The following is a 15,924-nucleotide window of genomic DNA, read 5'->3' on the forward strand; positions in this document are numbered from 1 at the left end:
AAGTGAGGTTCCCAGCAGGAAGTAGCTGTAGAACATGAAATCATTGCCCTGTGCCTGAAATGATTTGGGGCCCCATTTATTTGAGAGGAGTACTGGATTATGGGGTGAATGAATCCCAGCAAAATACTACTCAGTGTCTGAGTGGGTCCCGGTGAGGGGAAATCTGACTTTGTAAAATTATCTTGTACAAACATTATCACATAAAGATAGAGCTAACCTGTACTGATGCCCCTGTTGTACCCTAGTAAGCAATACCACATGTATCTTTACAGTGTCACCAAACATTAGCATGAGTTTAAATCTGATTTCTGTAATCTTCCTAAAAATGACTATTCTACTTCATTTTTGGATACTTATTTGTTATCTCTGGATTTAGCCTCTACATAATTTAGGTAGATCTGCAAGACCCCTTCCTTTTTAAGGAAGATCCCCACCCACTTTTTTGAAAGTTTTTTTTTTTTTATGATTAAAAGATGACACACAGAATTAGGCCAACTTCTGAGGCTTGATTAGCATATATAAGACATATTCAGCTTTGTACCTTGTCATATAAATGTAGTTGTACATACAAGTTTGTTTTCTACAAGGCCCCTTTCATACCTCCTCCCTAACTTCTTTCTGACTCCTCAGTAATTCCTCTCTAACTTCCCAGACCCTGCCCTTACTTCCCTTCTCCTTTTCCCTTCGACTTTAAATAAACATGTTATCAGAAGCATCTTGCTTAATCATATGTGCTTTAGCCATGTTTTATCATATTTTATATAGCCCATAAATTTCACTTTAATAATAGCATCCTTTGTGGCTGTGATAAATGTCTCTTATGTGGATTCTTCATATTGCAAATTACTCTCACACCTGGTACTCAGATATTTCATTTATCTGATTTCTTCAGAAGAATTAGCAGCTAAAAAAATCTTATTATAAAAAGCTATTATGATGGCAAAAACACTCAAGGCACAAATCTGAAACGTCAGAGCAACTCCCAATTATCCACAAACAAAGTCTAAAATAAAACCAAAAATTAAATAATTAAAAAACCTTTTATTCAAATTCTTGAAAGAGATGCAGTGAAAGGGATCAAATGGTTTTATAAATGAAATAAAAATACTAGTAGAAAAAAGAAAAGATATAAGAGCAAAAGAAGAGAGATATCAAAAGCAAATTAACACCTCAGACAATATTTTACCTAATCAACAAACTCCTAAAAATTAGAATTTATGAAATAGAAGCTGATTATTACACAAGACAAGAAATGTGTATTGTTGTTCAGTCATGTTTGATTTTTCATGATCCCATGGACCAAATTATCCATGGGGTTTTCTTGGAAAAGATACTAGAGTAGTTTCTATTTTCTTATCCAGTGGATTAAGACACAGAGAGATTAATTGACTTTCCCATGATCACATAGTTAATAAATATATAAGATCAGATTTGAATTCTTGATTTCAAACCTAACTTGCTATCCACTGACCCATGTAGTTACCACAAGAAATATTTAAACAATATTCAAAAATCAGAATTAGAAGAAAACATAAGGTATTTCAAAACTAAAATCAACTGACATGGAAAATGGATTCATTCAGGAGAAAAAAAAATCTTCAAATTATGAGAGAGAGAGAGAGCTTAGACGTTATGTTTCAATAAATCTTTTTTAAAAAACCCAAAACCTTTTAAAACAAGGATAAAGTAGAAATTGGATACATCAATCATCTCTTGAAATAAACCATAAAATGGGAAATTGGGAGTTGAGGGGAATTGAGACATCTTCATACCCACAACTTTAAAATAATGTCTCAAATTGAATTCTAAAGTAACAAAGCCAGTAAAAGGTAGGATAAGATATTCTAGCTCAGGACAATTTAGGAGATAAGAAGGTCTGTAATGTCCTGGCTAGTTTTCTGGAGGTCCTTCAAATGGGTCTTGGTTTTAGCAGAATAATCAGCACAAGAATAGTCAGGGATAAAGTCCAATGTCCTTATTATCTCCTTTACAGTCTATCTCCTTCCCCTGGGGCCAGGCTAGCTTTCTGGAGGCCCTCCAGAAAGGATCTTGATTTCAGTGGAGGAATTCAGGAGTTAGGAGAGCACCAGGATGGTGGTCATCTTCTCGGTCTGTGGCTGAGTTTGTCCCCAGTTTATACACTCTATTACAATTATATCATTACAGTATACTGAGTATAAGCCAATCATTATTACACTAGGGAACCATTATTTTTTGTAAGATTAAATCAATCATTCTGAACTACAGAACTATTAATTACCATGCTAAACTAGATATCCATTGTCTTATTAATTCCACTGAGTTAACACCTTTCTCCAGAGTTCTGGCCCATTACATCTCCTGCTTTCTTTTGTTTTAGAATATAGGTGGTCATGCCCTCCCTGACTTCTCAGGGAGGCGAGAACCCGCAAAAGGAGATGATCATGCCCTCCCTGACTTCTCAGAAATGGGGATGAAAACACCAAAAAAGGAGGTGATCAGCCCTCCCTGACGTCTTAGGAAGGGAGGTGAAAATGCCAAAGGGAAATGGAGAGTCAAACCAGATTTTAGCAGGGTTCTGAAAGGTCTCACTTGAAATAAGTATACATAAATCCATCAGCATGGGAAGTATTACACAAACACATAGTAATATAGCACAGGCTAGTAATGATGTAACAAACAACATGAATCAACTTGAGGAATTATACATGTCCATCAGTCCTAGAAATAGTCCAAAACCAACCTATTGTCCATTATTTCATGCATCAGGGAATCCAATGATTCCTGCAGATTTTGAAATTTTGCAACAGTCTTATTATGTGTTATGGAATCCAATGATTCCTGATGAAAATCCAATGATTTTCAAGTGCTGCAACAATCTTATCATGTCTCAAAGAATCTAATGATTCCTGCAGGTTTTGAAGTTCTGCAAATGTTTTATCAACAATTTTTCATCTCAGGGAATCCAATGATTTCTGCAGCTTTTAAAGTTATGTAACAGCCTAATTAACAATTTTTGATGTTCATTAGTTGATTGCCATACATAATGGGTTAACAGTTATGCTTTTTCAGTGGCACATATAGTCAGAGATGGAACCACTTGATACTTCTTAAGTTTTCTCTTTTGTTTTGAGATTTTTCTCTTTTTCTGTCTCTCTCCAATGGACAAGGTGAATACAGCTCACTGGCACCCATCTGATTTCTTCTCCATCTGTAGAGATGCAAGCAATCCCTCTCCTCCACTCAATTATCTGGTCCCTTCCATTCACCACTTCCTGGATCTCTCCACATCACCCGGAGATTATCTAAAGATAGTGGAGCTGGAAAAAGGAAATTGTATCTTGTTAAAATGTATCATAAATAATGAAGTAATATCAGTACTAAACATATATGTTCCCTGTGGTATAGCATCAAGTTCCTAGAGGAGAAGTTAAGAGATCTTCAAGAAGAAATAGACAACAAAACTATACTAGAGAGATATTTCAACCTTGCTCTATCAGAACTGAATAAATCAAACTACGAAATAAAAAAGAAGTTAAGAGATAAATAGAATTTTATAAAAGTTAGGTATGATAGATCTTTGCAGAAAATTGAATGGGGACAGACAGTGGAGACCATTTTCACACTCAAGAACCATACTCAAGAACAAGCAGTAAAAGTAGATTGTTTAATGCAAGGCCTTATGTATAGTTACAATTTAGAATTTGAGATAGTCTATATAAATCACCAGTTTTCTCAAACTTATCCTGATAAACCTGAAGGGAATGATATAAAACAGTATGCATTGAGGTAAATGGCAACATTAAAAGTTGCACTTCATGAGAAACTCATTGGCTACAACATGTGTCCCATAAACAAATCATTAAGAGAAAACTACTAATTCAGATAGGCTAGTAACACTTACTGGAAGTGCTTTTTGCAGTGAAATTTTAAACAAATCAAGGCTGGTTGAACTTCTAGGATATTCCTAATAGAATATTCTCTAATAATAAAATACATTTAAGTATTGTTTGAAAATGAAGAGTCTAGTCAGACTGTACCACATTTAGGTTTTGGGTCAGAGATAAATATTTCTTACTTGCCAAACAAAATTTCAAATGTTATTTTCAATTTGAATAGGAAATTTTGGTTCATTGGACAATGAAAACTTCAGATTGTTTCAGATTTGTCCTATAGTCACTGGTGTCCAGAATGAATTAGAATTTTTCAACAGCATTTAAATCATGCCTAGTTTGGCTTCCCCTTTTCAGAATTATAAAGTTAAGGATGAAATATAGATGCAAGAGAGATATCACCACTGTTATATCATTTCAGTACTATGAAGATTTAATTAAATGCTGAATATTTCCAGCTGAGTTCCAAAAAGTGAGGCTTACATACTATCTCTATGACACTCTTGAGAGAGCTATTTTTTTTCTCATAAGGCACAGAATTCAATTCAACAATCATATCTTATTATCCAGATGCTCCATACAGAGCACTATGCAGAGTCCTTGGGGATATAAAGATAAATAGGATATAATATCTATCTCCATGAACTTCATAGTGTAGTAGGAAATAGAATACATGAATTCTGTAATTTTTTTAGTCTTGTCTTAAATTTAAAACTAATGATTGCTAATAAGCAAATAATCAACAAAACAAAGACTAAATCTTCAAATATGCTCCCTTCACAAATATTAACAAAAACTAGCATATTGTAAATATTTAACAAAATCAAAGCTTTGCTGATACATTTATTTGGGTCCCAAAGAGCAAAGTAGGAAAAGAAATGGAAAAATCTTATATTCCCAATATTTGGATGACTACTGAATAAAGAAGGATATTTTTTTATTATATATATATATATATATATATTTTATAATATTATCCCTTGTATTCATTTTTCCAAATTACCCCCCCTCCCTCTATTCCCTCCCCCCGACGACAGGCAATACCATACATTTTACATGTGTTACAATATAGTCTAGGTACAATACATGTGTGTGAATATCATTTTCTTGTTGCACAATAAACATTAGAATCCGAAGGTACATGCAACCTGGGCAGACAGATATTAGTGCTAACAATTTACATTCCCCTCCCAATGTTTCTTCTCTGGGTGTAGCTACCTCTGTCCATCATTGATCAACTGGAAGTGAGTTGGATCTTCTTGAATAAAGAAGGATATTAACGGAATACCTTGTTCCCTCAAAAAACAGCCCCACACTTATGGGAGGAAACTAAGAAAGAAGAGAGTGAGGCACTGAATAAGAAGGCACACTTTTGTAATGCATTCAGCCATAGGTCAAAGAAGAGAGTAAAAGATTGAGAAAAACAGAACCACACAAAGATCAATAGAGGCAAAGAGAAACAGAGATATAGACAAAGGCACAGACACAAAAAGGAAGACACAGGTAGCTTGAGACCCACAGAAGAGAATGAATATGAAGGTGCAAGTCCAGAGAAGAAAATAGAAGATAGTCTTTTCCCTACTGGAACACCTAAAAAATTAAGTACAGAGCTTAGATGGGTTAAGTTTATAAGAACAAAAATAAATTTTAATGTGTGTAACTCTGTAAGAAGTAATATGTGTAACTGTTTTATTCTTTCTTATAAATAGGGCATTTTCCTTTGTCTTTGCCCAGTGTAGGGAGAAGGAAGTGATTAAGAATCTGAAGAAGCAATTGAAACCGTTCACACCTATCAGATAGTACAATAGGAGTAGTTTAAGTGTTGATGAGCAAATTCTGAGGGAGAAAAGATATCTAGATCTTCATTCTAAGGATCTGTAAATATTTTGAAAAATTAATCTGTACCTATAATTTTACTGCTATAAAGAATGTATATTGAAGAAACTTTCTCAACTAATACAGGTTCACAACTATTCTACAACTTACAGTTTAGGAATTTGCTCAGAACACTAGGAAGGACATAAAGTGTTTTGCATAAAATCTCACAGCCAGTCAGAGAACAAGAAGAAAGAGGAGGAGGAGAAGGAGGAGGAGGAGGAGGAGGAGGAGGAGGAGGAGGAGGAGGAGGAGGAGGAGGAGGAGGAGGAGGAGGAGGAGGAGGAGGAGGAGGAAGAGGAGGAGGAGAAGGAGGAAGAGGAAGAGGAGGAGGAGGAGGAGGAGGAAGAGGAGGAGGAGGAGGAGAAGAAAAACAACAAGAAGATGATGATTATAATGATGATGATGAACAAGAAGAAAAACTAAATTCTACTCCCACATCCAATAGTTATAGGCATAATTCACATAAGTCACATAAGCCTTTTCTGGATCTTGTTTTCTTTCTCTATTAAAAAAAAAATTAAATAAAATGATGTCTAAGACTGGATCCATTGCTCAAGTTCTATGTCTCTGTGGCATCTCTCTGTCTACCCAACAATGTCCCTTTTCTATCATTGTCTGTTAAAATACTCAAAATCACCACCCTAATCCTTCTAATCCCCTTTCTCCAGATTCAAATTAATATGACTTTTCTTTCATATAAATGATCAATCAATGTTCATGAAAATTTAAGATCTTGTATAGAAAGCTCCTTAAGACTCATTAGAATAATCAGGTTTTTCTCTTTTGTTTTTTAATGTCAGATAAGGTGGAACCTACAATTGAAGGCATTGCAAGTCTCATCAAATTCATATTTCTTCTTCTCATATTAATTGTAATGACTGTATTTTTTGTGAAATTATTGTATAATTAGTAATATATATTAGATATACACAGAAATAGCCATATTGGATCCAATGCTGGATATATTGATTACTGAATAATAAGTAAATCCCTGAGTTAAGAGTAGACAAATCAGCATCTTTATTAGAAATAAGCTTCATGGAGCAGCCAAGTTATTTTGCCTTAATGGAAATATTTAAATGAATATGTTAGTAAGAATTATGTTCCTAATTTGGAAAACGAGGTAAGTGCAGCAATTACTTTTTTTTTTCTTTTGCTATAAATGCCCACCTTGAACCCAATATAGTATATATACTTGACCTCCTTGGCCCCTAATCGTTGCTCTTTATATTTAAGTGTGTATTTTGTTATGGTGAGATCTTCACATGTTTCCTTTTTTCCTCTAGGTGATTGAAATATTTGCAACCTCATCATTCCTTACAAAAAGTTCATAGCCAAATATTTTTTATTATAGCAATGGCTTGTATATGAGAAATGATCAGCAAAAATACGTGATTGGTAACAAAATATATTTGTTGTATAAGATGAATTATTACCCTATTTAGGATATTTTTAGATTACCTTTACATGAACATGGAAATATTCATTATATGGAATGCTGTTTTATAATAGTCTGTGACAAGATTGTTCTTGTATTTTTTAAAATTTGTAATAATCAACCCATTATACTTCAGAACTATAGAATTATATTGATTATATAATTTGTTGTCCTTTTTAAATTCCTATTTTACTTTCTACCAAAATATTATATCTTTAGTTATGTGAGAGGAAATTACATATATTCCATCTTAGTAGTGGAAAACTTGGTTTTTGATTACCCTTACTTCTATTAGGGGCAACTATGTTACACAATGGAAAAAGTACTAGACTTAGGAACTAGAAGATTTGAGTTCATTCTGACTCAGACATTTATTACCTGTGTGACTCTGACGAAGTCACATATCTTCTGTCTCTCAGTTTGTTTATCCACGTATAAAATTGGGGTAATAATATCATCTATTTTGCAGAGTGATTGTGAGGATCAAATGAGATCATATTTGTCAAATAATGGTTTCCTTTTGTGCCAAAGTGCTTTGCAACAATTAAAGTACTATGTAAATCTGTTGTTAGTATTATTAAATAACTACTACTACTAAACCATTAAGTTAATTAATATTCTCAAACCTTAAATATTTAATACTTTCTTTGCCTTTGTCTTGAAGAATTATTTTTGCTTAGATGCATGACCCCTAATAATTATGATCAGAATGTTGAACTTATCTTTCTCTGTCTCTCTAGTGGTGAAAGTGGTTCAGGAAAATCTGAAGCCAGCAAACAAATAGTAAGACATCTAACATGTCGATCCAGCTCCAGCAAGTGTTTATTTGACTACAAAATAAAAAATGTAAGTACCATCATTGGTTGACTTAGAGATTCATAGGAATGCAAGTTGAAGATAGAGATCTAAAATTTAAGAACTAGAAATAGACTTAACATATGACCTCTTCATATATATCTGTTTGCACAAGAGAAAATTGAGTCCAAGAGAAATTAAGATCACAGATAAGTGACAGAGCCAGACAAAGTTCTTTTTATGTACAATTCCAGTGTTCTTTCACAAAAAAAAAAACTTTCTTCTCTATTCTTTTTAATTCCAAATAGTTATAAGTTGGACATAAAATAGGAGAAATTACTCATGATTCATAAATTTACATTCAATTCAAATCAACAGGTTTTCTAAAAAAATTTCTCATAGCATTTGATTCCTGTCATGTATTCAGCATATTTTATTTTATAGTATGGATGTTTGTGTTTTATAGTATGATTATTATATGACTAGTAGTTTTCAATTCCTTGAGATCAGGTACTTTATTTGGTTTTGGTTTTATTCTTCTTCAGAAACTGATACTAAGATAAACACAATAAGCTAAATATTCATTTGATTTAAATATATTTAGTAACATAGTGATGTTTGAAGGACTTTAAAACAAAACAATATATGGGTGTGTGTGTGTATATATATATATATTAGGAAGATCTTATGTATCAAGCTGAACAGAGAAGAGTGGGGAGAGGATAGAAGAACAAGTTAGTAGGCTATTATTGTAAATGAAGCAAGAAGTAATATAGCTTGAATGAAGATAGAGATGGTGAGAATAAAAAAGCAAAAGATATTTGGAAAGAAATTTCACCATTTTCTGTCAACTGCTTAGTAAGGGATAAAAGAGATGGAAAAGTTAAATGTCTTTAGTGTAGGTGGCTCAAAATGGCAGAGACTATCATAAACAAATTATCTCATCAAAAATAAGAAATTAACCTGATAATCTCAACCAAGGAAATATTTCTAATAGCAATAGTATAGGTAAAGATTAAATGAGAAAAATCTTTACAACCTTGACCTGATTTTAAAAGATACAGTAATTCCTAATAAATTGTAAATTATTTATTTATAAACCTTAGTTAACCAGAATATACAAAGAATTCAGAAGGAAATAAAGGGGGAAAAACTTCTTAGTACCGAAAATACTTTTTAAAAAGTCTTTTATTTAATTCATAAAAGAGAATCCTTGTATTTTAATTTCAAAATATACTTGAAACTTATTTGATTGTGTTTTAGACATAATTCTGGGTTTGATTATTCATTTTCTTAAACTCTATAGTCTTAGAACCAGTAAATTAGAGGGTAAAGAGATCATCACATTATAAAAAAAGAAAAAGAAAAACAAGTCAATATCAAAAATATAGATTTTTAAGATTGTGTATATCATAATCTATATATGTCCATATCTACTTATCTGTATGTGTTTTTGAATACCAAATTCAAAAAAACTTAATAATCTGAGTCCATCTAATGTTAGGCTGGGTGTCCCAATACATCTTAGTAACCCTAAGGATCTTATTTCTTTAATTCAGTGTAGTAATTAATGTTCATAATAATGAATCTGAGTGATTGAGAAAAATGTGCATTAGTTTTCACTGTGCTGTGATAGAGCAGAGAAATATTTAATACATTTTAGTATAAGATTCCATCAAAATAGTTAAATTTTTAAATAGCAAAAACTTCAGCTTTCCAAAAAAGTTTATTTTTATGGAACGCTTTACTTTGTATGTTAAATGAGTCAGTCTAAAACTATGAATAATTTCTAAAACTACAAGTCATTAAATCGCTGTAATATGCTTCTATTTTCTTCTTTTGGTTCTGAACTGAATTTTATAATACTAACTCCATCATTATCTTTCATATATTTCAACTACTTCTATGCAGATATTTCAAATTTTCTCCTTTTAATGAAATGTTCATAGCTGTACCTAGGGAATACTATATGTATTCAGAAACTATAATTATTACTCACTCAAGCCAATTTCTGTTATTTGAGAGGAAATTATTAATGTTAAATAACTGAAAAATATGTATTTTCCTCTTGAAAAGCATTAGATATGAGCTAAAAATAAAAGGTATGGGGAACATAGATGCTCAAAAATTATGGAAATGGTGGTCAAAGAGGTCATTTTTGTCATGAGAAGTGCCATTCTTAGGCAGAATAAGTAAAACAGCTTCACCCTGATAATCACTTCACACTGATATGACAGGCATGCTGACATAAACTAGTAATAGCCTTGGAGAAGGGATCAAGACTCTCACTGAATTAGGGATTTTTTGGATATGCACAGCATATATAGACAAATACATACTTGGGTACGCACACACACACATATACAGAAGTACACCTGCATTTCAGTGATTATGTATTCAAGTACATCTGATTACGTTATGATAAACACAGCTGCATTTATCCCAAGAGTCATTTATCAAAATAAGAGCTGAGAGAACATTTAAACAGTAAAACTTCCAAATCAATATTGTACAATGACAGATTCAGTTTCTAGTTTTCCCTATTTCATAAAATTCTTTTTGTTTATGGAGTTGCTTAAAGAGAGGAAGTAATGTTGCTATAGTTCTATGTTCTTTGAAGAGTCCTTTATAATACCAAAGGAACTGCTTTAGAAACTGTAAGCAACTTACATGCAGAAAATATACATTTCAAACTTAATGTAACTATTGGTGATAAATTTTCATCTATTACTTTTAGATTTAAGTATCTTTAATATCAATGAGACCTGATAGGATTGACTCATTTTCCTGTTAAATAAAGAAAGATGACTATTCCCCTATGGAACAAGAATTCCAAAGCTCATTAATATGGAATTCTTCCTTAAAGGTGGAAAGTTAGTGAGAATAGGAGATAGGAGAGCTTTTTATTCACTCCCAGAATGGATTCTTCCAAAGGCTTTTCCTTCAGGAACTTGAATTAGTGTTGGCATTATCCATTTTTTCTCTTGAAGCTGCAGGACCATAAGAGACTCCAAGAGAGTCTGAAGAAACTTGAAGATTCTACTGCAAGTAAAGAGACCGAAGGTCTTTTGTTCTGTTTTTACTAATTCTCCCCACCTCTCAGGAAGATCCAGGGGCTTGAGCTCGACAAACTAAGAGATAATCCTACAAATAGGCATGGAGATCCTGATTATGCCTTCATTTAAAGAAATTAAGATATATTACACACACACACACACACACACACACACACACACACATGTTCCACACGGTATTTCTTTATAGAAATTTAAAATAAGATAAAAATCTGGGGCAAAATTGGAATAATGAAAGACATTATTTTCTTTGGTGTTTGCTTGTCTTTAAGGATCCCAAAGTCTTATAAAATTTGATAAAATGTTCTGAAGTCAATTAATTGGAATAATAAAATACATGGTCTTGATTATAGTGTCATGACTTCAGAGTCTTCTTGTTAAAGGTAAAGAAGTAACAAGATTTCCCCCATAAATTATTGGAATAAACTCTAAGCAAGATGTGCTTTTAATTTTCAAAATGTATTGTGCATTATGATATATGAATCACCTTCCATTTCCCTATTTTAGCTAAAATTTTAGAATATTTTAAAATGACATTGCTATTTTTCAGATTTCTTCTGTGAACTGTGTGATACCAAAAAGAATGATGCATGGATTTGACAGTATTTATATTTTGTTCTGGTTTTGTTTTGTTTTGTTTTGTTTTGTTTTGTTTTGTTTTGTTTTGTTTTGTTTTGTTTTGTTTTGTTTTCCTTGAAGGAAGAAGGATGGTTTTCATAAAACTTAACTTTTTGTCCTGGGAAATAATGCTGCGTGTGTGTATGTGGGGGGGGGGGGAGGATGAGTGTGTGTTTTTGTGTGTTTCGGCATATGAGACAGACAGACAGACATGGTAGATATAAAAAATAGTAACTCAGAGGAAATGTGGGGAGTGTGGATATGGAAGGCAAGTAGGGCCAGGGAAAAAAATCTTGCATCAGGTGATATATAAACTGAGTATTAATGGAAGTTAGTTAAGTTAAGAGAGAGGAATGAGTAAGGAAACCATTTCTGCCAAGGTACACTTGGCAGTACAAATAAAAAAAAAAAGGAAGAAAATGGTCTTTGTAGCTGGGTTGTATAAAGGAGAACAAAATGTAAGAAGATTTAAAAAGCAGAAAAATTCGTATTTATGAAAGGACTGAATAGAGAGTTTTATATTTAATCCTGGAGGTAAGAAAGAGCCATTAGAATAGGAGTGGGCAGAGGTAGCATAGTCAAACATGCACTTTGGGAAAATTACCTTTGTAGCTGCTTAGAAAATGGATTGGTGTAAGGAAGAGTTTTGAGGAAAGGACAATTAGAAGGCTATTGAAGAAATATAGGTGAGAGGCAATGACAATTTAAACAAGTGTGGTAGCCAGATATAACAGAGATTGGGATGCATATGACAATTTTTGCTAAGATAAAAACAAGAAGACTCAACAGCAATATCCCATATGCAGTATGACAGTGAGAAAGGTAACACTGAGATTATGCAGCTGCTTGACTGGGAGGAGAATTCCCTCAAGAGCAATAGTTGGGAAGGAGAGAGGCTTTTAGAGAAAGCTGTTCTATTTGGACATGTTGAGATTGAGATTGATGTCATTGTAGATTTAAATACAACTTTAGAGAAGTGGAATGTATAGAAGACAAATTTAAGAGGGTCAAGGAATGAGTTCAAAGTCAGAAGTTTACATAGTTTCTATAAATAGCATATAGTACCAAGAGGAAAAGCAAAGAGATAAGAAAACATCTGATGAATGCAAAGGAGACTAGAGCAAACTGATTTCTGATGGCTGTTAATGTAATTTATAGGCTCAGAGCTACCCTTTCCTATTGTTAATCAGGGATGTATAATGTTCCTATTTTATAAACTCTACCCAGGTATGCATTTTATTCCTGGATATGATGTTCTCTGTGAATTAAAATAATTTTATCATAGAAATTTTTTCTTCTTAGAGAGCCTCAGGGATGATGAAAATGGTGTTCTCAACTTAACCCAAATTCTGATTTCTTAAAATTAGTGGCAATAGATTTTCCATGAAAAAAACTTCCTGGAATTTCCCACATCTAGTAGTAGTTTAAACAATTAAGTTTAGGAAATAAATCATTAATCTGGCATTCTTCACTGAGGAGTCTTATGCATTTGTCTTCTAGAAAATTCTTGAGAAAAGATATTTTATCAAAATATCTGCATAATTTTAGAAGTCCTAAGAATAAACAATTAGTGAAACAAATCTATTTAATTAATTTAATTAAGGTCTCTTAATAATATAAGGATAATACCACTTATAGTTGGCCCCAGGAGATGCTGGACTTGCCAAGTGGCAGAGCCAGGAATAGCAGCAAATTTCCTGGTATCTCATCCAATGTTCTTTTCACTTTACTAAGCTTTTTTAGATAGACAAAGTACTGGTTTGTGTCATATTCTAAATTAGTATTAAAAGAGCTATGCATATTTTCTTTCAGGTAGTTAAAAAATGAAACTGTTAGAAAACATTACTTCTAACATCATTAGCAATAGTTCCCTCCAAAAGGGGGCTTTATTTAGTTTGGAATTTCTCAAAATTTGTCCAAAACACATTTCTTTACTGCCATCTAATGGATGAATGGTTAATCAAAGTATAAAATTCTAAACATCTCAATAAGCATAGTTTTATACATAGTTTTCTGATATGTATGTAGGTCATGGATAGCACTATATAATTATATGTGTATGCATGTGTTTACATATCTCTCTGGACATTGTATATATATACATATATATGGCCATCTTCCCCAAAACATGTACATATATAAATTATTCTGTCACATATAATATTCATATTACAAAAATAAGGAATTATAACTATATATAACAATATAATTTGCATGTGTGCATGTAATATTGTATCTAGTAATAAAGATGTTCACATGTTATTTCTCCAAAAGAATGGATACATGCCTATATATACTATGTGTTAGCGCAGTTTATATATGTGCTGTCAACATAAAAGACCAGAATGCATACCTACATGTTATGAATATATATGTATGTAAATATATGTAAATGCATACATTATATATGCATGTGTATATGTGCATTATATAAAATAGTATAATGTATATGTGCATGTTTTTCTTGTAATAAAATACAAGCTGTTGTGATTCGGGGAGTTTCATTTTTGTCTTTGCCTAGAAAAGTGCTTTTTATGTAATTTTGTTTAATAAATGTTTGCTGATTAATTCAAATTCCAAATGGTACAACATGAATATATTATGATATTTTATTACAAAGTGATGAAATTTTAGGAAAATATCTTGGATATCATCTCGCCCAACATCTTCCTTTTATAAAAGAGCAAAAAGAAGACCAGAGGTATTTAGATTTATTTTCAATAAGCAGTGCTTGATAAACATATATCATATGCCATGGATTGGGATTTTAAATATAAGGAAAGATAAAAATTTAAATAAAATGTATTCCCTGCCTAGTCTAATAAGAGTAAGATACAGACATAAAAAAACTATAATACAGACAAGTATCTGCAAAACTCATTAATGGTGAATATCAAATGCTAAAGAAGAAAGTAATTGAAGATAAAAATAATGAGGAAATTCTTCAGAGAAGAAGACTTCTAAAGAATGGTTGGGTATTGAGCTAATGAGGAACACTAAGAAAGTCATTCCAAGCATAGATAACAGAATTAGCAAAGCCATAGTAGATGTTTGGAAAAGGGTGATGAAAATACCTGGAGTATCTATGTATGACTTTAGCATATAAATATGACTGTGAGTACCATCATGATGAAAAAAAAAAAAAGGATTATGTGGATTTAGGTGAGATTTATACATTTTAAATTGGACTTTCTGGATACATCTCCAACTCAACATGTACAAAACTGAACTCAACCTGATCCCCAAATTAACCTTTCTTCAGAACTGTTCTGATGCTGTTGAAGGTACCACCATTTTCTCTAGTCTACTATGTTTGCAAATTCAATATCATCTTTGACATCCTTATTTCTTCACATCACATTATAAAAAAATCTTGCCATTTCTATTTTCATATCTCTCACTTTATTACTTCTCTTTCATCATATATCTAATATCTTATTCAAATTCTTTTCACCATTCATCTAGATTATTTTAATGGCCTACTAATTAAAATTCCCTGTGATATCTATTTCCCTCTCCCAAAAATGATTTTCTTTAATCACAGATCTGATCATGCTACTCATATTCTCATATTTCCTTGACTACCTGATCATCTTTGAACCTAGAATCAAATAAAACTTTTTGTTTAGCTTTTAAAGCCCTTTATAATCTTGTATTACCCATTTTCCAGCCTCCTTTTATATTACTCTCCTCTTCCACATTTTTTCTGACCTAATCAATGTTGACTTGGGGATATAATATTCTATCTCTTACCTTATGCCTTCACATAGACTATCATCCATGCTTGGGATGCTCTTCTTTCTCAGCTCTACTTTTTGAATCCCTTGCAGCCTTCAACTATCAGTTCAAGTACAACTCAATTTTTCAATAGATCTTTTAAAAAATGTATCCATAATTATTAATCTTGTACCCCTCGAAAAAATCACATTTTCATTTTGTATTCAGGTTGACATTTTAGTGTTCATGGTTTCCCCCCAATAGAATAGAAACTTCTTCATGATAAGTTTCCTTTTTACTTTATAAACCTCAGTGCTAACACAAAATTATCCCTTAATACATGATTGTTTGATGAGACTCCTTACAAAAGTCCAGACTGGAGATGAAAGGTAATTGAATCTATTGGAGTGAATGATATTTCTAAGGGGAAGTGGATAGAGGGGGGAAAAAAAAGAAGAAGAGGACTGAAAATCACAAAAGAAGAAATATTTTGATTACTTAAGAAGAGATAGAAGAACCAGCAAAAGAGGAA

General features: G+C 32.3%; 1 protein-coding gene across 9 annotated transcripts in view; it reads left to right on the forward strand.

The window, feature by feature from the left end:
* The window catches only part of MYO16 (myosin XVI), an 899,069-nt gene that overhangs the window by 486,142 nt on the left and 397,003 nt on the right, over positions 1-15,924 (forward strand). For all 9 annotated transcript variants that reach the window (XM_074299517.1, XM_074299521.1, XM_074299522.1 and 6 more), the window contains one exon: positions 7,929-8,034. In XM_074299517.1, the coding sequence (XP_074155618.1) occupies positions 7,929-8,034 (106 nt within the window). The remainder of the gene's footprint in view (positions 1-7,928; positions 8,035-15,924) is intronic.

This window comes from Sminthopsis crassicaudata, chromosome 3, assembly GCF_048593235.1.
Source record: "Sminthopsis crassicaudata isolate SCR6 chromosome 3, ASM4859323v1, whole genome shotgun sequence".
Taxonomy (NCBI): domain Eukaryota; kingdom Metazoa; phylum Chordata; class Mammalia; order Dasyuromorphia; family Dasyuridae; genus Sminthopsis; species Sminthopsis crassicaudata.